Genomic DNA, 26,297 nt, shown 5'->3' with positions numbered 1-26,297 from the left:
AACCAAATCTTTTATAATGGGAAATTATAAAAAACCATGTGTTCTGGAAAAAAGTATTATTGTATGGATATTAACCATTTCTGCCTTTTGCTACAAAGAGAGACACTATCTCTATCTTTGCTATACAAAAATCCCTGAAAAGATAGACTGGCACAATGGGTAGTCAGTATCTCATTTGTGTAAATGTGCAGAAATGCAAGGGACCAAGAGAATCATCTCCCAGCAACATGTTAAGGTAAATGTTGAAGGTATAAAGATAGGTAAGATAGATTCATTTTCTGCTATATGCTCATATTTAACTGGAATAAAGGAACACACCCTTAATTATACTGTGTAATATAGTGTAATTAGTACTAAATGGCTATATTTTCAGAATTCTGTAGGAATATGGTGGGATAAACTACTGATTCTGACTAAATGGAACCATGAAAGGCTTCATAGGTCATGTTTAATTTGAGTTAGTAACAAACTGAATGATGGAGGAACCTGGGGCAAGGAGTTAAGGAAGACTTCCAAGAAACGTGGTTGTTTGAGAAAAACTGAAAGAAATAGTAGGGATTTATCAAATGGAAACTGGGGCAAGGACATCCCAGTACAGGTATATGAAATAGCTAGGTATATTTTAAAAACTGCAAAAACTTGTGTTTTGGTCAGGTCTATTTCCTAAAACTGACAAAATCCTAACTCAAACAGTTTTAAGCAAAAATCAGAATTGGCTGATGTATTAAGGAAGTCCACTAGTGCATGTGCTTAGAGGTTTAGCTGGATATAGAAGTTTGATGAGTATAATCAAGACACTCCATCTCTTAGCCTTTACTTATATCTGTTGACTTCATTCATAGGAACACACTGTGGAAAAGGTGGTCCTTGGCAACCCAAGGCTTATATTGCCCTCAGAGTTAATATATTCTTAACAGTAAGTAAAGCACTGTTCTTTCCTTATAGCTCCAGCAAAAATTCTAAGGACTCCAGCCAATCTGGCCTGGACTTCATGATCATCTTTAAATCAGTCACGACAGCCATGGGACTGGAATATTGTAACTGGCAAGATTTGAGTCATTTACTCACCCCTGGAAACTGGGATGGGTACCAGAAGCATATGGACTGCAAATTGAGGAAGAGTAGTTTTCCAAAGAGAACAAAAAATGTCCTCTACATTTTTTATCTTTGATGCCCAAATGCTATAGATACCCTTCTACCTACTTACACAGTTTTTAAAATACCCCTGGTAACATAGTGCAGCCGACCACACAGCGGAAAATATACTCTCCCTTCTCCAAAGGAACACAACCCAGTGTATTTGTAAGTTATTGCTTACAGCTCCAAGTCCAGGTTCTTGGAGTAAAGGTGCATTCTTTTCAAAGAGGTCAAATTATAGGTCTCCATCTCAGCTAACCAGTATATGATTTTAGAAAGGAACCACAATATTCATTCCATTTGGAAAAAGAGAGAATGGGAAATGGCATAGAGTATCCCAGGCCCATAGTTGTGCATTTAGAACAAAAGTAGGCAATTGATTTTTGTCAGTTCCTCATGACTATGTAAATCAGCTTTTTAAAATCACTTACCTTCCCACTCCCTGCCACAAACATACACACACAGAAATGGGGGAGAAACTGAGATAAAGAGTCTCCAGAATACATGTTCTATGAAATCAGGGGATATTTTTGTTTTCTAGTGTATATTCAGTGCCAAGAACAATGCCTAACACATAGTAATGGGTTGATGGGTGAATTGACTTTCATAAGACACTCATAAGAATTTTAAATGAATCAAATATATAGACATCGAATACCTAAAATGATACTTACCAGCAGGTCATTATCAAATGATAGTCTTGTTACTACCTCCAAAACAGTTTGAAATCTAAGTTTCCCTGATTTTTATCTGAGGAAAAGTCCTCTAAGGATCTTCAAATGTTAGCAGAGTGTGGTCTCCCAAAAAGCAGTAATGATCTAGCACACACAATACCAATTATCTTTTGTTTTACAGTTTTTTTTTTAATTTTGGTATAATTAATCTACAATTACATGAAGAACATTATGTTTACTAGGCTCCCCCCTTCACCAAGTCCCCCCCACATACCCCATCACAGTCACTGTTCATCAGCGTGGTAAGATGCTGTAAAATCACTACTTGTCTTCTCTGTGTTGTACAGCCCGCCCCATGCCCCCCCGACACACTACATGCTAATTGTAATGCCCCTTTTCTTTTTCCCTGCCCTTGTCCCTCCCTTCCCACCCGTCCTCCCCAGTCCCTTTCCCTTTGGTAACTGTTAGTCCATTCTTGGGTTCTGTGATTCTGCTGCTGTTTTGTTCCTTTAGTTTTCCTTTGTTCTTATACTCCACATATGAGTGAAATCATTTGGTACTTGTCTTTCTCCGCCTGGCTTATTTCACTGAGCATAATACCCTCTAGCTCCATCCATGTTGTTGCAAATGGTAGGATCTGTTTTTTTCTTATGGCTGAGTAATATTCCAGTGTGTATATGTACCACATCTTCTTTATCCATTCATCTACTGATGGACATTTAGGTTGCTTCCATATCTTGGAGAAAGGGGAACCCTCCTACACTGCTGGTGGGAATGTAGATTAGTTCAACCATTGTGGAAAGCACTTTGGAGGTTCCTCAAAATGCTCAAAATAGTAATACCATTGTTTTACAGTTTTATGAGATGTAATTGACATGTAAAAAACTGCACATATTTAAATTGCACAATTTAGTAATTTTTAAAATGCCGGTTCATGATACCATCACCCAAATCAAGAGAGTGAACTCAATCCATCAAACCCCAAAATTTCCTCGCTCACCTTTATAATCCTTCAATTCTGTTCCTCTTGTTCCTTCCTTCCCCAGTTTACTACTGGTCTGTTTTTTTTTGTCACTCTAGGTTATTCAAAGTGTCAAATTATGGTCAGAAAAGTTTATTTTTAAATTACAAGGTTAATGTATTTTTGTGTGGGTTTCATAGCACAAAAGTGGACTTTGCAGTTGACTTTGTAGGTTCTTTTAAGAGTGACTTCAAACATACTGTGAATACTGTTTAAACTGTCTTATTTAGAACAGAGTATATGTTGTGTCATAAGGAATTTTATTCTTTGTAGATTTTCTCTGCTGAATTTTTTGGATGCTACAAATAAATGAAATCCAGCTGTGCTGTATTTACTGCTCAAATATATAGAATTGCAAAAGGGAAAATATATGACTAACAGTAATCACTTGCAAAAATTTTCAGCAATATCATAATGAAAAAAAGTCTGTTTTTGATGGAGTTTTAGATCTAAAACAGCAAAAGAAAATGAAACAGAGCCAAATACCTAGATGAATTCCTTATTTTGCCTTTATTTTTCCAGAAGTTCATATTTTCTGTTTGTGGTTTTCTCAGAAGACAGAACAGTTCCTTAATTTGCAGTTGCACATTGCCCTCTGCTAAAGTTTAGTTTCTATAGTTTACTGGGAATGTGAATTTATTACTTTTACTCTGTTAAGTATTTTTTTTGGCATTAACTTTTGGATGGATCATTCTCACTCAGAAAAAGTCATTTTAATCTTTTTTTATTACTTTCCTACTTGGACACACCATATTACTGACAGGGCATGTACTTCCACAAATGTTAAGGAACAAAATCTTATAACTGTTTTTGGATTCACATCTGAAACCAAATTCTCCTCTTATAGAAAGAACCTTTCTCTCTCTGGATGGATTCATTCTTGTTTGCATATGTTAAATTTCAATCCTATTTATAGAAGCTATGGTAGTTGGTTTTTTGTTTGTTTTTTAGACAAAGGGTAACTTTTGAAACTGTGTAATTGAAACTAAAATTATTCAATTTGTTTTTAATTTGCTCGTCAGTTCAGGCCATCAAATACTTAATATACTAATGCCTAACACCAGACCAGGCTTTGCATAACTGACCTTTAAGAATTTCATGACTTATATGTTGCATGATCATAAATAATTTGTTAATTTTATCTTTTCTTAATATGACTGTTTTTCTATGGAATATATTCATCTCTACTTTGTTCAGATTTATAAACTATTAAGAAGATAACTTTAAGGCAACCACATTGTGTTCTTATATATTTAAAGCACAATGAATATAAAAAGCAGTAAAAATTTGAAATTTTTCGTGAGAGTTGAATGGCCTGACACTCTCATCAATAACAGTAGAGTATTTTAAAACTATCTTATAAAGTATCAGAAAAGTTTAAGTTCCCCAAATATGTACTTTATTTTCAAGCTATTATAATTGAACATGCTGTTACCTCTAAGACAATCCAAAATCGGAAATTCACTGATTTTTATCTGGGGATGAGTTCAGTGAATATCTTCAATTTTCTTTGTAAAGGTCTTCAAATCATTTTATGCTGTTGCCTACCATAAAGCAAATCTTTGGGTATTGGGTAATTATCTAAAACATCCAATACCAATTACCTTTTTTGTTACAGCTTGAGGTATAATTGACATAAATAAGCTGTATATATTTAAATTGCACAATTTCATAATTTTTCATGAATGTGTAACCTATGAAACCACCACCAAGATTATGATAGCAAAATGTCTGTCAAACTCAACAAGTTCCTTGCTTACCTTTTGTAATGTGTCTTTTCTGTCCTTCCTGTACCCATCTTTCCCAGGCTACCAGTCATCTCCTTTTTGTCATTGTGGATTAATTTGGATTTTTCTCACGTTTTTATATAAAGGAACTGATGGAGTGCATACTCTTTTTTGTCTGACTTCTCTTACTTAACCATAAGGCATTTAAGAGCTGTCTAGGTTGTTTTATTTTACCAATATTAGTTTATCCATTGGATTTATTTATTTGTGGATCTATTTATCCATTTACCATTTTTAACCATTTTTTAACCAGAAGGAATATATATTTCAGTAGAAAACAGAGACTTTATCATTCCTACTGAAGAAGTACTAAAATGCTGAATGTATGCCATAGAACATCAGGTACTTATCATGTACTTTTAGGACACTCTGGCTTCCAAACTTCTGACGACTGTCAGAATAAGAATGACAATATTTTACTTTAATGATTTCCCAAGAAACGAATAGAGTCACCTAGTGCTTTCATTCCCAGGTTTTACTTGGAAAAAAATGCATCTGAATTAGTCTCCAGCCTTTAATGATTGGAGAATAATGAAAAATTATTTTTACTGAGAGAATGCTGAGTCACTCTTCTCAGTGGAATAAACAGATGTGAAAGTTCTGAAAATAGAAGACACATATTCTACTTACTATTTTTAAAGCTACTTCAGTTTTCTACTTCTCAATAAAAATTGGAGATTAAACTATTTCTACTAAGAAGGCGTCAGACACAGGATACAAATTCACTATACAAAAACCAGTTGTGTTTCTATACACTAATAATGAACTATCAGAAAGAGAAATTAAGAAAGCAATCCTATTTACAATTGCATCAAAAGAATGAAATACCTAGGAATAAATTTAACCAAGGAGGTGGAAGATGTGTACACTGACAACTATAAGACACTGATGAAAGAAATAAATGGCAAGATATCCCATGCTCATAGACTGGAGGAAGTAATATTATTAGAATTCCATACTATCCAAAGCTGTTTATAGATTCAGTGAAATCCCTGTCAAAATTGCAATGGCATTTTTCACAGCAATAGAACAAACAATCCTAAAATTTGTATAGAAACATGAAAGACCCTGTATAGCCAAAGCAATCTTGAGAAAGAACAAAGCTGGAGAGAGGCATCACACTTCCTGATTTCAAACTATATTACAAAACTATAACAATAAAAAAAATAGTATAGGCAAGGCATAAAAACAGTCACATAGATCAATGGAACAGAATAGACAGCCCCGAAATAAACCCACCCATACGTGGTCAGTTAATCTATGACAAAGAAGCCGAAAATATACAAAGGGGGAAAGGACAGTTTATTCAATTAATGGTGCTGGTAAAACTGGACAGCTATGTGCAAAACAATGAAATTGAAACACCATCTTACACCTTACACAAAAACTAATTCAAATAGATTAAAGACTTGAACCTAAGACCAGAAACTATAAAACTCTTAGAAGAGAACATAGAAAGCTCCTTGACATCAGTCTTAACAGTGAGTTTTGGATTTGACACTAAAAGCAAAGGCAACAACAGCAAAAATAAACAAGTGGGACTACATCAAACTAAAAAGCTGCACAGCAAAGGAAACCATCAGCTAAATGAAAGGCATCCAACTGAATGGAAGAAAGTATTTGCAAATGATACATCTGAGAAGGGGTTACTACCTAAAATACAGAACTCATATAACTCAATAGAAAAAACACAAATATGCTAATTAAATATTACACTAAAAAAGAAGGAAATCCTACCATCTGCAACCATTTGGATACACCTTGAGGGCGTTATGCTAAGTGAAATAAATCAAACAAAGAAAGGCAAATACCATATGATCTCACTTATATATGGAATATATAAACATAAAAACAAAACTCATGGATACAGAGACCAGACTGGTAGTTGTCAGAGGGAGGGGGTGGGTTGGACAAAACAGACAAACAAGGTCAAAAAGTACAAATTTCCAGTTATGAAACAAATAAGTCATGAGGAGTGTAATGTACAGCATACTGACAGTTAATAATACTGTTGTGTATTTGAAAATTGCTCGAAGTACATCTTAAAAGTTCTTACCACAAGAAAAAAATTTATAGCTATTTGTAGTGATGGATGTTAATTAGATATGTTGTGATCATTCACAAAAAGTACATCAATATGTTAAGACTAAAACTAAAATGTGAATTATATCTCATTCTTTTTAAAAAGGTGCCGCAAGTCCAGGTGTTCTTCCTTTTCCTAAGATGTTATATTTTTCAGATGTGATGTGATGACTTAGCTGAGATAGTAAAGCCCTTTGTGGAAGAAACCATATTTACTTTTCAATAGTTTCCAAGTTTTTTTAAATTTACAAGAAGAATTAAAGCATCTTTGTCAGATTTTTATTTTTAATTTTCTTCCTGTATAGTTTCATACTAACATAATTTTTAAATGAAAATTACAGACTCTGAATGCTGTACTTCCTATGTTTCAATCTGCAAGATCTCTGAAATGGCTACTTGGCGAGGGGGACATGTCCTGTCATTTGATTTACATTTTGAATTATAAATTTAAGAGTTAAAAAAATTCCTTTATAGACATATGTTATCATTCAAGTTCAGTTGACCCAGTTAACTCTGATTTTTATATTTAAAACTTATTATTTAAAAGGCAAGATCTCTACTTGGTAGTAACTCAGGTATGAATTTTTAAAATAATAAAAATGTTCTCTGACCAAGTTTCTAATATATACTATTTGAGAAGGACATAGAGATCACTTTTTCTCCTTTTGATAACTGCTGAGGTGTTTCTGAACTCTTAAAAGTTTAATTTTAAAATATTCCATTTATATGACTATATAAGATCAGATTTGTTGGCCTTTTGTGTCCTATTTCCCTGACCTTTGGAATTTTATGTCTTTTTAATATTTCTTTAGTATTGTTTTAAAATCTAAGAAAGAGCAGATACTCATGCATATACTCAATATTCCATGTTTACTCATGTCACCTCAAAAACTTTTTTCTTAGTGTTTTATTGAAAATAAAATACAGACATAAAAAACTATATAAAACAAATGTATATCACAAACAGTTATAAGACAAAAACTTGTTAAGTACCACACAGGTCAGGAAGAAAACTGCCAGTTACTCCCAGCAGACTTTACAGATTCCAATCCAGCCACAAGCCTCTCTCTCCTCCCAAAAGTAAGCGGTTACTCATTTTCTCTTTTATGGTTTATCTCTGTGGGTAAAATTGCAATATTTCCAGAATCTTTCTCCTGGCCTTGGTCCATCTCCATATAGGTAGGTGTTTCCAAGGGGTGGAGAGAAGGAGTCCATTTCGTATCAGTAGGGGATTAGAAGCGGGTGGAGAGCAAGCCTGCACCTGGACTACAGAGATCTGGTGGAGCCTTTTGCAGCCGGGTCACAAGAGTCACGGATGAGCAGGAGAAGATGACTGCTTGTTGACAATAAACGGGTTTATCTCACTTTATTTCTGTCTTTGACTGATTTTGGCTTCAAAGGTTTATTTGCCCCAGGCTGGGAACATATTTTCCCCCCGGAGTTACAATCTCTCTCTCAAGTGTTCATCTTTTAAAACTATAATTTAGTCTTTTTGGTTTTATTTGCTGTGTCTTTCAATCTACAATTCCATTCCTTTTTATCCTTTACAAGTTAGTTGTTGAAGATCCCCAGTCATTTGACCTGGCTGATCACATGCAGAGGCCTGGCCATATTCTGTTTTTTTGTTTTTGCAAGTCTGCAGGTGGTATTGTGTTCTTTCAACAGAAAGCACATAAAGTGTAGTTATCTCTATTTTTTGTGATATTAATAACAGTTGATTACTCAACTGCCTACATCTATTAGATCATTCAGGTGATTGTGAAATGGAGATATTCTTACTCTATCGTTTCTTTTTTTATCTATTGGCTGGAATTCCAATTATCTACTATTTGGTTAGTAGTAGTATAGTATATATAGGAAAGGTAGAGTCAGTGCTTGGCTCTTGACCATTGTTAACCAGTTTGCAAAATAATGAATTGGCTTCCCTTCACACTCTGAATAGGGATGGTTGTTTGGTTGTATCATTATGAACTTAAAAATTTAAGCTTATTTGACATGTTTCAATCCATTGCAATTCTTATTCCTATTGAAGTTCATACTGTCCTGTATTTGGCCATTGGGATCCTTTTCAAGCTCCCAGAGTTCTTTTAACCGGACCTTAGATTTGATGCTGTTGAGAGCTTTCTTACTTTCTGATATGACACTGTTCAAGGCTTATCTGGAATATGGACAGAAATTTTAAATTTATCCATGGGGATTCCCTGAGCCAGTATGTAGGTACCAAGTAGCCACCAGACATGTTCTTTCTTTCAAAAGAAACAAATCAGTTAGTCACTCAATAACAACAAAAGCAAAATAATTTCTGTTAGCACTTTTGATTCTTAGCCAGGTGTTGTACTCCTTAATAAGACATAGAACTGCCCTTAAGGAGTTTACAGTCTGATGAGGATAATAAAAAAAGCCAAAACACTAGGTTAAGTGACCTTGTAGGAAGACAGGATGGTGCGAGAGTTCCTAGAAAGGACCAAACTCATGGTATGGTTCAAAGAAAGATTTGCAAGTAAAATACTATTCAGTCTTCTATTTAAAATATAATCTTCTCCAGTAGAAAAAGATAAGGGAAAATTATTCACAGCAGAGACAACATAGGAGAACCTGATTTCCTCTAATTAGGAAAGCAATCACCAAGTCTGTATTAAACATTCTATTCTGAAACTTCCTGAAATTTGATCCTGTGACCAGTCTTTCTGTTACCACCACATTTTCTCTTGTCAGAAATGACCCCAAGTAGTATTTTTTCCTTAGAATTAAAGTTTAAATCTGAGTCAAGGCATTTCTGTCCTAATCTATGCTGGATGACTCAATCCAGAGACTTTCATCTTACTTGTAGACGTTTGTATTACCATCCTATTTACCTCTCCAAATGAACTACCTTTTCTAGCTGATGTTGATATGTAATTGCAACCTTCTTTACTTTATAAGTTGCTGATTCTTGTACTTGCCTTACTTTTTATTCCTTTGTCTGGGTTAACAGGAAACACTGGAATAGATTTATCTATGGCAAAATCAATACAAGTAAAACTATAATTATTAGCTTATTATCATTATTGAATCTGATCATGATGAATCACATTCTAATTCATTATTTCAGCAACAATATCATTCTAACCATTTTAGAGCAACATTGTAGGCCTTTTCCCAGCCCAAATTTTATTTTACACTATAGCTCATTTCAAGTTTTTGAGCTAACTGGTTTAGACTGCTAAAGTATAATTTCCAAAAAGGTAAAATTATGATTCTTAGGCAAATATAAAGTAAACATGGGTTAAAGATTTATTGAACTCATTAAATAATAACCAGTAAGGTGTTAAGATGAATTTAGAGAGCATTTGAAGAGCTAAATATTGACAAGTATGGGAATATTAGAATAAGATAGTTGAGTAGATACAAAATGGATTAATATCCTGTATATTAAACTATAACTTTTGGGGTTACATTTTCCCCAGACAGAAGTTATTTGTATGTCTACCTAACAAAAATATGCAAGTTACTATATAGTTTGTAAACAGTGAGTCTAACAAAGTATATTCCCCTCATCTTTGGGTGGCCCTGTGCCCCATATGACAATTGAAAGAACCTGTTACTAACCTTTTTGCCTTTTTTCCAAGTTGAGGATAATTTTTTAATAAGACTTACCTTCTCTTAGACTGCTGAGAATTTTATTTTGGTCTGAGGATTGTTTGTGAATCACTGAAGTAAGCTCTGTTTTAGGACACTTTATAAGTTTTGTATTCCAATGTTAAACACCAGCCTAACAATCTTTAATATCGAGTTTTTGAGGAGTATAAATTACTTTAACTGGGCATTAAATAAAGACCAAGTGAATTTTTATACACTTAATAGATTTAAAGTAATTTTCAATGTGAATAAACTCTACATTATTGTGTTCCCTAGGGTTTTCCAGGAGATATTGGGATTCCTGGACAAAATGGCCCTGAAGGATCAAAGGTAAAAAAAAGAAGTGTGACATCTAGAGTTTTCTAATCTCAGATCTTGATGAATGTGTGAAAAAATATTTTAGACATATCAGAACATTTCTGGGTATTTTTGAGCTGGGACAGATGCATTTAGTAAACTTTGTACAGTTTAAGATAATCAGGAAGCAATTTGCATGTCTGGTTGCTCTCTCAGTGCTGTTTTGTTAGAGAATGTTATCTGGTCTCTCAGGTCGTTGGAAATGATTTTCTTGCTTTGGCATGGACTTAGATTAAGGGGACAGTATTTGCAAATCCTGAAAAAAGGATTTCTTGGAAGAGATGGAGAAAACAACAACAACCCTTAAAAGCCATTGCATACAGTAAATGGATGAGTTTCCTGATGACTAAAACCCTTTACGGCCATCCATAAAATAACCCCTGATTAATTTAAAAGAAAGCCTGTGGTATCCTGGAACTTACAGCACAAAAGGACTGAAGAAACCTAAGTATTTTAAACTTCTTTTATTGTTGTGTATATATACTAGGAAGAAATTGTCTATAGAAAAAAAATTTTTATTATTGTTCATTGAAGTTTATGACATAAAATGGCCTGTTAGTTTTGATATACATCATAGTGGTTTTGATAATTTTATATATTATAAAATGATCCCTACAGTAAATTTAATTACCAGCTGTCATCATATAAAGTTATTATGATATTATTTGATATTCCCTATGTTATACATTATATCCTCATGACTTGTTTATTTTATAACTGTGTAAGTTTGTACCTCTTAATCCTCCTTACCTATATGGCCCACCCCAAACCCCTCCCACTCTGGAAACCAAAGTTTGTTTCTTGTATCTGTGAGTCCATTTCTATTTTGTTTTGTTTGTTTTGCTTTTAGATTCCATATAAAAGTGAAATTAAATGGCATTTGTTTTTCTCTGTCTTATTTCACTTAGTAAATTATCCTCTAGGCCAATCTATGTCATTGAAAATAGCAAGATTTCATTATTTTTAATGGCGAGTAATATTTCCGTGTGTGTCTGTGTGTGTATATATATATATATATATATATATATATATATATATATACATATTTATATACATAAAATATATATACATTTTTTAATTCATCTATCTGTCAATGGACACAGGTTGTTTCCATATCTTAGCTATGATAAATAATGTTGCAGCAAACATAGGGCTTCATATATCTCTTCTAATTGGTGCTTTCATTTTCTTCAGATACATACCCAGAAGTGGGATGGCTAGATCATATGGCAGTTCTAGTTTTAATTTTTTGAGTGATCTCCATATTGTTTTTCCATAGTGGCTTCACCAGTTTATATTCCCACCAACACTATACTAGAGTTCACCTCTATTTCTTTTATTTCTGCTCTGATCTTTATTATTTCCTTCCTTCTATTAACTTTGGGCTTTCTTTGTTCTTTTTCTAGTTCTTATAGGTGTAAAGATAGATTGCTCATTTGGGATTTTCTTGTTCCTTGATGTAGGCCTGTATCACTATGAATTTCCCTCTTCGAACTGCTTTTGCTGCATCCCTTAGATTTTGGAAAGTTGTGTTTCTGTTTTCATTTGTCTCAAGGTATTATTTGATTTCCTCTTTGAAAGGAAAATGTTGGGGTTACCCCAGGCTGCACTATGCAGGGGCTGCCTGGGCTCAGGGGGAGGTTGTATCAGGTGTAGGCCAGGGCTCTCCAGAGCATGCCATGCTGGTGCTACCTTGTTGGGATAACTGGAGGTGGGGCAGGAATGGGCTGGGATGTCTGGGCATGTCACACCAGGGCTGCCTTGGTGGGATGGCTGGACTGGACTTAGACTGAGGTGGTTCCAGAACATACCGCACTGGGCACAGTGGCAGGATGGCTGGAGCTGGGGTGGGCATGCAATGCTGGGGTCTCCTGTAGGGCACAGCTGGACCCAGTGTGGGCCTGGGACCCAGGGCTCACTGGAGTAGCCCTCACACGTTGGCTAGGGTGCCTGGACATGGCTCCTATCTGCGCTATCAATGTGGAGGGGGAACATGAAAACTACAGCACTTGCCAGCACTTCCAGCCTTGAGGAGAGTCCCTGTAGTTTCCTGCCCATTCTGTTTTGCTCTAGGGTTAGTGCATGGATTTCCTTCACTTATAGTCTAGTTTCCCCTTTAAACATCTGTGGGTTTTTTTTGCTATGTCCAAAAAATCTATTAGTGAGCCCTTCAGTGATATCCCTCCTGCATTCAGGTCACTGTATTGGGGGTAGGGTTCTGTCATTATTGGGTCTCCATCTCTCCTACCTTCTTTATGTGGTCTCTCTGTTGTGCAGAAACTGCTCAATTAGCTCTCAGTTCTTCTTCAGGAGGAATTTCTCTCTATGTAAGTGTAGGTTTGGTGTATCCATGGGAGGAACTGAGTTCAAGGTCTTCCTCCACTGCCATGTTGGGACATATTTTCATGGCAAAATTCTAAATACCAAGCTTTACCAGGCAGGCTGACATAGAATGAGCATTGTAAGCAAATAAAGCATTGTGAATAAAAAGATGGAAGGATGAAATAATCTGAAGTTTGGAGACTGCCAAGTTATAAAGTATAATCAGCTGCTGTGGAAGGTTATCAGTATGAGCAGAGTGGAAATGCTAGGAGATGAAGTTGAAAGGGAAATTATTAATAGCTATATTTGTTAGTGTACTATGGTGTCAAGTAGTATATTACTATAGTAAATGTTTTAAAGACATCTCATTTAATCTTCACAACAGCAATATGAGCTATATTTTATTTCCATTTTACAGATGTCTATGTTCTTCCCTCATAGTCACATAACTATCAAGTAATGTAGTCAGAATTCTAACCCAGATATGACTTCAGAGTCTGACTCATAAGCACTTAGCTTTGGGATTAAATTGTGGAGAACATTCAATGCCATGCTGATGAGTTTCTGCTGTATCCATGTCATCATGAAATAATCAAAGATATTAAGTAGGAAAGTTTCCTAGATGATTTATGTTAAAAAAAATACCCCTTATGTAAGAATGGAGGATGGTTTAAATAGGAGATAAATTGAAGGCAAAGAGATGAGGTAGAAAAATCTAGACAAGAAATTGTAAAGATATGATATAGGGCATTTGTTTTTATACATATCACAATCCTGCAATGATCTCCACAGCTTCCAGGTTAAGGCTTGTCCTTCTCTACTTTTTTACATAAGGTTCTTTATAACCTACCCTTTTGCTTTAACTCTCTTGTCACATAGTTATATCTACTATCACTCTTCCAAAAGTGTTACTCCAGCTAACCTATTTAGAGTACCAAAGTATGCCATATTTTTTCAAACCCCATGCTTCCTATACACTGTTCTTTTGTCTGGATATCTCTTTACTTTCCTGTGCCCTGTTTCATCTCACTAATACCTGCATATCACATATAACATTGTCCAGGAAGCTTTGCCTGGTCTTCCTAAATCTAACTAAAATATCCCTTCTCTGAATTTCTGAAAAAAAATTTACCAAGCACTTACCTGCATATATTATAAGTGCTCATTTGCTTATCTATTAGAACATAGCTTTTTGAGAGAAGAGCCTAATTGATTTTATACGTATCACAATAGCACACAGTGCATAAGAGGAATGCAATAGATAGTGGCTGATTGGATGATTGTTGAATGACTATTTAAAATCCATTTTGGAGAGAGGATTAAAGATGGCGGCATGAGAGGAGAGACAGAGGATTCGTCCTAAAACTGTATACAATTAGAAAATACAGTTGGTGCAACTAATCCTGAGAGAGCAACAGGAAAGAGGACTGCGCCAGACTGCATACACCTGGAGAAAAGAGCAGACCTCATGGAACAGGGTAACTTACCAAAGCTGTGGCCAGATGGGACCCAAGCCCTTCCTCCACCCCAGCTCACAAGTGGGAGTAAGAGAAATGGAGCATGGAGGGAGTGGAAGGCCTGGGACCGCTGAATACATAGCTCTGGAGATCTACTCTGGGAGCACAAACCTACATTTCATGGTGCTTTCATGATACTCGTGTGATTACAGGGTTGAAAGCTAATACAGGCACAATTCCTAGAGAGACTAATATTCCAGCCACTTGTGGAAAGCAGGGATCCATATCTGGCTACTCTGGGACAAAAGCTTATACCTGTGTGCTCAGCCCACTGGCTCAGGCAGTGGAGACAGGCATAGCAGCTGGGAAGCAGGAAACAGCTCTTTCCTCCACCTAGGCACCAATACCTCTCCCCTGCGACCCCCGACATTGCTTCAGGGTTTGAGCAGCTCCAGAGAGTAGAGCTTCTGGACACTAGAGGTTGCCATATACAAATATGAAATGCCAAAGAGACCTGGTCAAGAGTAAAATTAATATAACTCTGGAGAGAGATTTAAATGACACTGAACTTATGACTCTTCCTGAAAGGGAGTTCAAAATAAAAATCATCCACATGCTAATGGAGGTATGGAAAGATATCCAAGAACTCAGGAATGAATTCTGGTTGGAGATCCAATCGTTGAAGAGCACAATGGAGGGTATTAAAAGCAGGTTGGATATGGTGGAGGAGATGATAAATGAAATAGAAACTAGAGAAGAGGAATACAAAGAAGCTGAGACACAGAGAGAAAAAAAGATCTGTAAGAATGAAACAATATTGAGAGAACTGTGTGACCAATCCAAATGGGACAATATTCGCATTATAGGGATACCAGAAGAAGAAGAGAGAGAAAAAGGGATAGAAAGTGTCTTTGAGGAGGTAGCTGCTGAAAACTTCCCCAATCTGGGGAAGGACATAGTCTCTCAGGCCATGGAGATCCACAGATCTCCCAACACAAGGGACCCAAGGGAGACAACATCAAGACATATAGTAATAAAATTGGCAAAGGTCAAGGATAAGGACAGACTATTAGAAGCAGCCAGAGAGAGAAATGAGATCACAAACAAAGGAAAGCCCATAAGACTAACATCAGACTTCTCAGAAAAAAGCTTACAGGCCACAAGGGAGTGGCATGAGGTATTTAATGCAATGAAGCAGAAGGGCCTGAAACCAGTATTACTTTACCCAGCAAGATTATCATTTAAGTTTGAAGGAGGTGTTAAACAATTTCCAGATAAGCAAAAGCTGAGAGAATTTACCTCCCACAAACCATCTCTACAGTCTAGAGGGACTGCTATAGATTGAAGTGTTCCTAAGGTTTAATAGCTGTCACCAGAGGTAATAAAACCACAGGAAAGAAAGTAGAACAGCTAATTACTAAGCAAATGCAAAATTAAATTAACTATCCCAAAAGTCAATCAAGAAATAGACAAAGAATACAGACTATTATACCTAATATATAAAGAATGGAGGAGGAAGAAAAAGGAGGAGAAAAAGAAAAGAAACTTTAGATTGTGTTTGTAACAGCATATTAAGTGAGTAAAGCTAGACTCTTAGATAGTAAGGGAGTTAACCTTGAAACTTTGGTAACCACAAATCTAAAGCCTGCAATGGCAATAAGTACATAGCTATCAATAAACACCCTAAATGTAAATTGACTGAATGCACCAATCAAAAGACATAGAGTCATGGAATGGATAAAAAAAACAGGACCCATCTATATGCTTCCTACAAGAGACTCACTTTAAACCCAAAGACATATACAGACTAAAAGTGAAGGGATGGATAAAAGATATTTCGTACAACTAATAGAAAAAAGCAGGAGTTGCAGTACTTGTATCAGACAAAATAGACTTTAAAACACAGAAAGTAACAAGAGACAATGAAGGACATTACATAATGATAAAGGGGTCAATCCAACAAGAAGATAAAACCATTATAAATATCTGTGCTCCCAACACAGGAGAACCTACATATGTGAAACAAATACTAATAGAATTAAAAGGGGATATAGAATGCAATGCATTCATTCTATGAATCTTCAACACTCCACGTACTCTGAAGGACAGATCAACTAGACAGAAGATAAGTAAGGAGACAGAGGCACTGAACAACACAATAGAACTGATGGACCTAACAGACATCTACAGAACTCTACACCCAAAAGCAGTAGAATACACATTCTTCTCAAGTGCACATGGAACATTTTCAAGAATAGATCATATACTAGGCCACAAAAAGAGCCTCAGCAAATTCAAAAAGATTGAAATTGTACCAACCAGTTTCTCAGACCACAAAGGTATGAAACTAGAAATAAATTACGCAAACAAAATGAAAAAGCCCACAAACACATGGAGGCTTCACAACATGCACCTAAATTACCAATGGATCAATGACCAAATAAAAACAGAGATCAAGCAATATATGGAGAAAAATAACAACAATAATTCAACACTGCAAAATCTGTGGGACACAGCCAAGGCTGTGCTAAGAGGAAAGTATATTATAATACAGGCCTACTTCAAGAAATAAGAACAATCCCATATAAGCAGTCTAAACTCGCAATTAATGAAACTAGGAAAAGAACAACAAATGAGACCCAAAGTCAGTAGAAGGAGGGACATAATAAAAATTAGAGCAGAAATAAATAAAATTGAGAAGAATAAACCATAGAGAATCAATGAAAGCAAGAGCTGGTTCTTCAAGAAAATAAACAAAATAGATAACCCCCAAGCCAGACTTATCAAGAAAAAAAAAGAGTCTACTAACAGAAACAGAATCAGAAATGAGAAAGGAAAAATCATTACGGACACCACAGAAATACAAAGAATTATTAGAGAATACTATGAAAAATTATGCTAACAAACTGGATAACCTAGACAAAATGGACAACTTTCCAGAAAAATAGAACCTTCCAAGGTTGACGAAGGAAGAAACAGAAAATCTGAATAGACCAATTACCAGCAATGAAATTGAACTGGTAATCAAAAACCTACCTAAGAACAGAACCCCTGGACTAGATGGCTTCACCACTTAATTTTATCAAACATTTAGTGAAGACCTAATACCCATTCTACTTAAATTTTTCCAAAAAGTAGAAGAGGAGGGAATACTTCCAAAGTCATTCTATGAGGCTAGCATCACTCTAATACCAGAACCAGGCAAAGACATCACAAAAAAAGAAAATTAAAGATCAATATCCCTGATAAACATAGATGCAAAAATACTCCACAAAATATTAACAAACTGAATTAAAAGATAAATCAAAAAGTCATCCATCATGATCAAGTAAGATTTATCAACATCATCCACTACATCAACAAAAAGAAGGACAATAACCACATGATCATTTCCATAGATGCTGAAACAGCATTCAACAAAATTCAACATCCATTCATGATAAAAACTCTCAACGAAATGGGTATAGAGGGCAAGTACCTCAACATAATAAAGGCCATATATGATAAACCCACAGCCAACATCATACTGAACAGCAAGAAGCTGAAAGCTTTTCCTATAAGATCGGAACAAGACAAGGATGCCCACTCTCCCCACTTCTATTCAACATAGTACTGGAAGTCCTAGCCACAGCAATCAGACAACACAAAGAAGTAAAAGGCATCCAGATTGGCAAGGAAGTAGTCAAACTGTCCCTGTTTGCAGATGATGTGATATTGTACATAAAAAACCCTAAGAATCCACTCCAAAACTATTAGATGTAATATCTGAATTCAGCAAAGTTGTAGGATAGAAAATTAATACACAGAAATCTGTGGCATCCCTATACACTAACATTGAAGTAGCAGAGAGAGAAATCAGGAAAACAATTTCATTCACAATTGCATCAAAAAGATTAAAATACCTAGGAATAAACCTAACCATGGAAGTGAAAGACCTATACTCTGAAAACTACAAGACACTCATGAGAGAAATTAAAGAAGACGCCAATAAATGAAAACACATCCCGTGCTCATGGATAGGAAGAATTAATATTGTCAAAATAGCCATCCTGCCTAAAGTAATCTATAGATCCAATGCAATCCCTATCAAAATACCAAGAGCATTCTTCAACAAACTAGAGAAAATCATCCTAAAATTCATATGGAACCACAAAAGACCTCGAATACCCAAAGCTATACTGAGAAGGAAGAATATAGCAGGGGGCATTATGCTTTCCAACTTCAAGCTCTACTACAAAGCCACAGGAATCAAGACAATTTGGTACTGGCACAAGACCAGACCCATAGACCAATGGAACAGACTAGAGAGCCCTGATGTAAACCCAACCATATGTGGTCAATTAATATATGATAAAGGAGCCATGGACATACAATGGGGAAATGACAGCCTCTTCAACAGCTGGTGGTGGCAAAACTGGACAGCTACATGCAAGAGAATGAAACTGGGTTATTGTTTAACCCCATACACAAAAGTAAAATCAAAATGGATTAAAGACTTGACTGTAAGTCATGAAACCATAAAACTCTTGAAGACAACATAGGCAAACATCTCCTAAATATAAGCATGAGCAACTTCTTCCTGAACCCATCTCCTCAAGAAAGGGAACAAAAGCAAAAATGAACTCATGGGACTACATCAAACTAAAAAGGTTTTGTATGGCAAAGCACATCATCAACAAAACAAAAAGGCATCCTACAGTATGGGAGAATATATTTGTAAATCACATATCTGACAAGGGGATAACATCCAAAATATATATAAAGAACTTACACACCTCCACACCCAAAAAGCAAATAACCCGATTAACAAATGGGCAGAGGATATGAAGAGACAGTTCTCCAAAGAAGAGATTCAGATGGCCAACAGTCACATGAAAAGATGCTTCACATCACTAATCATCAGGGAAATGCTAATTAAAACCACAATGAGATATCACCTCACACCAGTAAGGATGGCCAGCATCGAAAAGACTAAGAACAACAAATGCTGCTGAGGATGTGGAGATAGGGGAACCCTCCTACACTGCTGGTGGGAATGTAAGCTAGTTCAACCATTGTGGAAAGTAATATGGAGGTTCCTCAAAAAACTAAAAGTAGAAATAACGTTTGGCCCCACGAATCCCACTCTTTGGAATATACCCAAAGAATACAACTTCTCAGATTCAAAAAGACATATGTACCCCTATGTTTATCGCAGCACTTTTTACAGTAGCCAAGATATGGAAGCAACCTAAGTGTCCATCAGTAGATGAATGGATAAAGGAGATGTGGTACATATATACAATGGAATACTATTCAGCCATAAGAGAGAAACAAATACTACCGTTTGCAGCAACATGGATGGAGCTGGAAGACATTATGCTCAGTGAAATAAGCCAGGCAGAGAAAGACAGTTGCCAAATGATTTCCCTCATTTGTGGAGTATAACAATGAAGCAAAACTGAAGGAACAAAATGGCAGCAGACTCAGAGACCCCAAGAATGAACTAGTGATTACCAAAGGGGAGGGTTGTGGGAGGGCAGGTGGGGAGGGAGGGAGAAGGGGACTGTGGGATATTATGTTTAGTACACATGGTGTGGGGGATCACCAGGAGAACAGTGTAGCACAGAGAAGGGACATAGTGATCTCTGACATCTTGCTCCATTGATGGACAGTAACTGCATTGGGGTATGGGTGGGGACTTGATAATATGGGTAAATGTAGTAACCATATTGTTTTTTCATGTGAAACCTTCATTAAAGTGTATGTCAACCATACCTTAATAAAAAATTTAAAAATAAATATAAATAGATGATAGATAGGTGATAGATAGATTAGATAGATAGATAGATAGATAGATAGATAGATATAGATAGATAGATAGATAGATAGATAGATAGATAGATAGATAGATAAAGATAGATGATAGATAGATAGATAGATAGATAGATAGATAGATAGATAGATAGATAGATAGATAGATAGATAGATAGATAAAGATAGATGATAGATAGATAGATAGATAAAATCCATTTTGGAAAAAAGACAATACAGTTTGGTAACTGATTGAATGAAGGTGATGGATGAAAAAGAAGTCAAGGATAAAACAGAGTACAACTGGGTTACTGATGTCATTAGCTTAAATAGGGAACTCAGGTGGAGCATGTTTGGAGGGCGGAAGAGACAAGAAGTTTGACTATGACTATATTTAGTTTGAGGTGCCTATTTTACATCAAGGTAGAAATAATATCCACCAATAAGCCAAGCCCCAAAATAGAAATAGTAGTGTGTAGGGATGTTAAGAGAAAAAGAAAGGTGGTACACAGAATGGAGTTGAGAATTTCTTGTGTATAGTTTAGCGCTTCACCTGCTATATATTTAGGAACTTAAACTATTGAATCATATATAAACACACTTACCAATTCATTCAATAATTCACTCATTTAACATCTATTGAATTTATTTTATGTGTTGAGCCAAGTCCTAAACATGGAATTATAAAGCTTTCTAAACATGGTCTCTCCCCTGGATGAGGTTACAGTTTAGTGATAAATACCAAAAAAGTATAACACACAATATTATAAGAATATATAAAAGAGCTGGTAAACTACTATGAGAGCCTAGGTAGTTGAGCAACAGATTCTGTCTTAGTAAACTGGAAATTACTTCAAGAGAAAGTGATAATTGATCTTAATATTTTTAGGTATTCATATTATACTAGTGAAGAACCAGATAGCTTTCTAAATTCTTTTGAGTTTGGAAATGTTGTTTCTCTTGAAGTTTTGTCAAGAAAAATATCAGAGAATGGAAGAAAACCAACTGACCTCCTGGATCTTACTACAGTAGTGATCTTTAAAGCTTCCTTCTCACTACTTCCTTTAGTCTTAGTATTACAACATTTAAAAGGGAAACAGAAGACCTGAGAGCCAGACATTTTAATGAACAGCAATGGTTGCATTTCTGATAGGTAATACTTTATCTAAATGTAGTCAATGAACATGAGCTTGTAACCTCATTTGCACCAACTTCAGACCTACTGATTCAGTATATATCACTGAATTTTAAAATAATAGAAGAGGTGATTTTATCAAAATAATCTGAATATTTTGAAGGTACATGAATATGATTTTATATTTTGTTGGTTGAGAAGGATCTGTTTTTGTCTTTTTTGTCCTTCCTATTGTTCTTAAAATCATTTCTAAAAGCAGAAGGGCCAAAGTCAAACATACGGAACCTATTAACATGATGTGTTCCTTTAGTTTCATACACTATATCATGGAATATTTTTCATGTATTTGGTGAGGACGATATAAATAACTACAGCTCTGTTGAGACTATATAAGGTGGTCATCAAGAAAATCATGTCTGTCCTATTTTAAATGCATGGTTACCCTATTTTCAAACAAATTGGGTTCTTTCCAGAGCAATTCGGCACAACTCTAGAAAACCTTTTATTTTCTCTTCATTTTCTACCAGTTGACTAAAAACCTCAACTAAGATTGGAAACTTCTACTAATTATGGTTCTATTGATTGTGGGGTTACATATGTATGTATGTATATTATGTAGATACAAAACACTTTGGCAAGTCTTCTTAAGAGTCATCCAATTTAGCAATCTGCTTTCAAGCATCCTATACCATTATCAAAATCATATCCTTTGCTACTTAATGCAGAAACTGAGTACTCAATAAATAGTCTCTGTTCTCCAGTAAATAGAGGAAAAATTTATCTGTTGCTATAATTGTTTGTGTTGTAAGTTTGGGTATGGGATTAGGGATGGTAAAGCAAGCTGTTATCTGTTATATAACTACCTGCTAAGCTTTTAGAGAAAGCCTATTATTTGTTACATCTTGGCACAGAATATATAAAAATAACTTTTACACTGAATTATTAAAGTATGTCATGCATTTATCTGTATAGGGGTGAACTTAGTAAGAGGAAAATGTAGAACTCTAAATAATTCTCAGAGATCACCTTGACCTAGCCCTGAAGAATCACATTTGATGTGTTGTCAAGATTTTATACACATACTTCTTATATTAATCAATTTGTTTTCAAAGCAGCATTTAGTCAGATGAGAACTATTTACTGAGTTTGTGCAATGGTAAATGTACTGTGTTAAATTACTTTAAAACAAGATTTAAACATAATCCTCTATGTACTAGGAAATGTAATCTTCTGGGAAAGTAATAATAAGGAGCTTAGTAGAAAGAATAACTTATTTAGCCATTTTTCTCAGAGACTTCTTAAAGAAATTAGGATTTTGAGTTGAATGGGTTGGATTTAGCCAAGTAGAGCCAAGAGATGAGAGATTCTCTGCAAGTACAAAATGAACACAGAGATGGAGGGTGGATGTAAACCTACCTAACTTTAAAAAAAGGAATTTAGGAGGTAGATTGTGCCAGATCTTAAATATAAAGTTGAAAAGTCTGAATGCTAATAAGCCCATGGGAGATTTTTTTTATGGTAGTAAACACATATAATATGATATTTATCCTCTTAAATTCTAAAGTGTACAGTACAATATTGTTAATTATATGTATATTGTTGTACAACGGATCTCTTGACTGTTTTCATTTTACATGACATATACCCATTAAACAGCAACTTCCCATTTCCACCTCTCCCAGCTCCTGGCAACCTCCATTCTCCTTTCTGCTTCTATGAATATGACTACTCATACAAGTAGAATCATGCATTATTTGTCCTCTGTGACTGGCTTATTTCACTTTAGTATCAGGTCTCCATGTTATAGGATGTATCAGAATTTCATTCTTGTTAAAGGCTGAATAATAGTCCATTGTCCAATAGTCCCCACATCCACATTTTCTTTACCCATTCATCCATTGATGGACATTTAGGTTGTTTTCACCTTTGGCTATTATGAATAATGCTGCAGTGAATATGAGAATGCAGAAATCTCTTTGAGATTTTGTTTTCAGTTCTTTTGAACAAATATCCAGAAGTAGGATGGCTGGATCATATGGTAGTTCTATGTTTAACTTTTAGAAGTACTTCCATACTGTTTTCCATAGTACAAGGGTTCCAGTTTCTCCACATCCTTGTCAAAAACTTGTATTTACACCTCAAATAGTTAGAAAAAGAAGAATAAGCTAAGGCCAAAGGTAAGAGAAGGAAATAAATTATAAAGATTAGAACAGAAATAAATGAAAAGAGAATAGGAAAACAATAGAAAAAATGAACAAAACAGATTTTTTAAAAGATCAACAAGATTGACAAACCTTTAGCTACACCAAGAAGAGATGATTCAAATAAAATCAGAAATGAATTGAGGACACATTAGAACTAATTCCACAGAAATAAAATGATACGAGACTAATATGAATTTGTCTTTAATTTTCTCTCAGTTTTCCTTTATATATTTGCAATTTATGTTATTAGATGCATAAAAATTGAGAGTTTTTATCTGTTCCTGGTGAACATAGCCTTTTATCATTTAGTGATCCTCATAACTTTAATAATCTTTTTTACCTTATAGGCTATTTGACCTAACATTAATATAATTATTTTAACTCTCTTTGGGCTGATAAATCTCTTGCATATCTTTTTTCAGTTTTCAACTTTAAGTCTTCTATATTTTTGTTTTAGATATGTTTCTTGAAAATAGCATATAAGTAGTTTGGTTTTTTTCTCAATTCAGCTTTAATTACTCTTTTATAAGATCACAAATTGGTCTTGGAAGGGGAAGGAAAAAGGAACCTGGTTTATCTGCTTTCCAGAAAGATTTAATTTTGTTTCTTGGTCAGTAGTGCCACTCCACTATGGTAAATAGCTACAATGAGAGAATAGGGGAGCCTAGTTCCCTCTGAACATACAGCCCTCTCTGATTTCACCCTGAATATGGAGCTGAGCCAGCTTCTTACACATACACTTTAATATAAACTGTATGTTCATCAATGGCTTTTGAGTCCCAGTAGTTGTTTATAAGTTTTTGGTGTGTGTTTATTTTTAGCTACAAGCTTATATTAGCCTGTCATAACTCAAGACAAAATTATTTTATGTATTAAAAAATTTCTCAACACCTCAGAAAAGATTTTGCTACCTAAGTTCCCTATTATACTTTGCTTTACTTCTATGTCTATTACAACACTTACTTACTCATTTTTATTTTAAAGTGCCATCATCCATAATAAATTATTAATTCATTTTGAATAGGGACTATGTTTCATTTGTATTTGTATACTTAGGGCCTAATGTTGTGTTGTTCATTGGACCTTACACATAGTTGAAAATTAATAAATGTTGGATGAGAAAAAGGAATGAAAAATAAATAAATTAATTAAACATTAGCTGTCCTGTGGAGGAATTTAAATATCACACCATTATGATTCTATACCTCCAGTCAGTCTAAACACCTAAAACCTAACACAGAAATATCTAGAAGAGTATTTTGGTTACTCAAAAGAGCTAGAAATTATTTTATCAGTTAGGATTCTTTCAGTTCTAAGTAATGGAAATACAACTTAAATATGACTATATAAATATGAGAAAAGTTTAGAAATTCTAGTATAACTGAATCCAGAACCCCAAACAGTATCATTAAAACTCAATTCCACCTACTCTCTCCTTTTTTAAATTTATTGATTTATTTCTCAGGCCCCTCCTTTCATGGTTTCTTGCTGTTTAGTTTTATATCATCTTTGTTGTTATCCTGTCCCCCCATTTGTTACACTGCAGTCCAAAATTGGCTTCAGTTAGACTAATTTGGGTTCCTGGCTCGTTAGTGAACCAATCACTATCATATTTCTAGAAGTGCACAGTATGCCAACTTGGTTCATGTCACATGTCCACCCTTAAATTTAGTCAGGGATAGAGTCACCTCCCTTCAAACCACAGGTACTAAAACTAAGGAAAGAGTGTTTCCCTAATGAAAATTAGGATGCTTTTGTCTGAAAAAAAGATGTATGTTGGGCTCGTATAAAACAACATGCCCATTTCAATAATCTAATACATGTCTTCCTATTAAAGATAATAAAGCTGTACAAAAATGTTAAGTTATTGCCTAAAGTGATGCAGTTTCTTGAATGGTGCTGTGTACATAATAATATATTGTAGGTTCTTAAATTGACCAGGAATTTTCATTTTATGATTGTTAGAACATAGCAATGATTGAACAAGATATAATATGAAGGAAAGATCTGCTATTTGCCATAGTTATTTATTACAGTTAAAAATTAGATAAAACCTTTTAGTGACTATAAATCACTAAAAGCAATAATGCAAAAGCTAGTTCTTAAAAGAGATTTAATTAAATTTTGCTAATATAATGCATGGTTTGAGGAATAGAACTAAGTAAAAAAATGCTGCCACATTGAATACATGCTGTAGGGTGTTTTCTGAAATAGAAAGATTTTTTTTTTAAGTTACTTAAAAAAATTTTTTATTCAGAAAGTATTTGGTTTTTAACAACTGCATTTTGATTAACAAAAGATTTATTTTAACACTGAAATTCCTAATAATGTTGAGATTGTTGCTGTCCTCTGCAAATGCCCTCTCTACCAGCCTGTATCAAGAAGGGAAATGAGTTGAAGAACATTTAGTATGAATAATGTGGTCCTGACTCTGCTAGTTTATTAACAGATATTAAAACACTATATGTCTCCTCTATCTGTTTTCAGACTTTGTAGACACTCTTATGTATTTATTTTACTAGTATCAGAATAGCAATTGGACCCATTGCTTTAAATTTAGAAGTGCTTTTTCTGAAAAGGCATCTGGCTGAAGAGTAACATACCAGGCAGATTATCTGAACATTAACATATTCTTTAAATAAGATTATCCTGTGTTTCCTAACTTTTTGGATGGCCTATCATATTCTGCTTACCTACCCTCCCACCCCAT

The 26,297-nt window shown here is 34.8% G+C and overlaps 1 protein-coding gene across 5 annotated transcripts in view; it reads left to right on the top strand.

Moving 5' to 3' along the window:
• The window catches only part of COL24A1 (collagen type XXIV alpha 1 chain), a 377,298-nt gene that overhangs the window by 145,941 nt on the left and 205,060 nt on the right, over nucleotides 1-26,297 (top strand). For all 5 annotated transcript variants that reach the window (XM_036890301.2, XM_057500389.1, XM_057500388.1 and 2 more), the window contains one exon: nucleotides 10,596-10,649. In XM_036890301.2, coding sequence (XP_036746196.2) covers nucleotides 10,596-10,649 — 54 coding nt within the window. The remainder of the gene's footprint in view (nucleotides 1-10,595; nucleotides 10,650-26,297) is intronic.

Source organism: Manis pentadactyla, chromosome 4 (assembly GCF_030020395.1).
Source record: "Manis pentadactyla isolate mManPen7 chromosome 4, mManPen7.hap1, whole genome shotgun sequence".
In the NCBI taxonomy this organism is placed as follows: domain Eukaryota; kingdom Metazoa; phylum Chordata; class Mammalia; order Pholidota; family Manidae; genus Manis; species Manis pentadactyla.
This window is presented reverse-complemented; position numbering and strand designations above follow the sequence as displayed.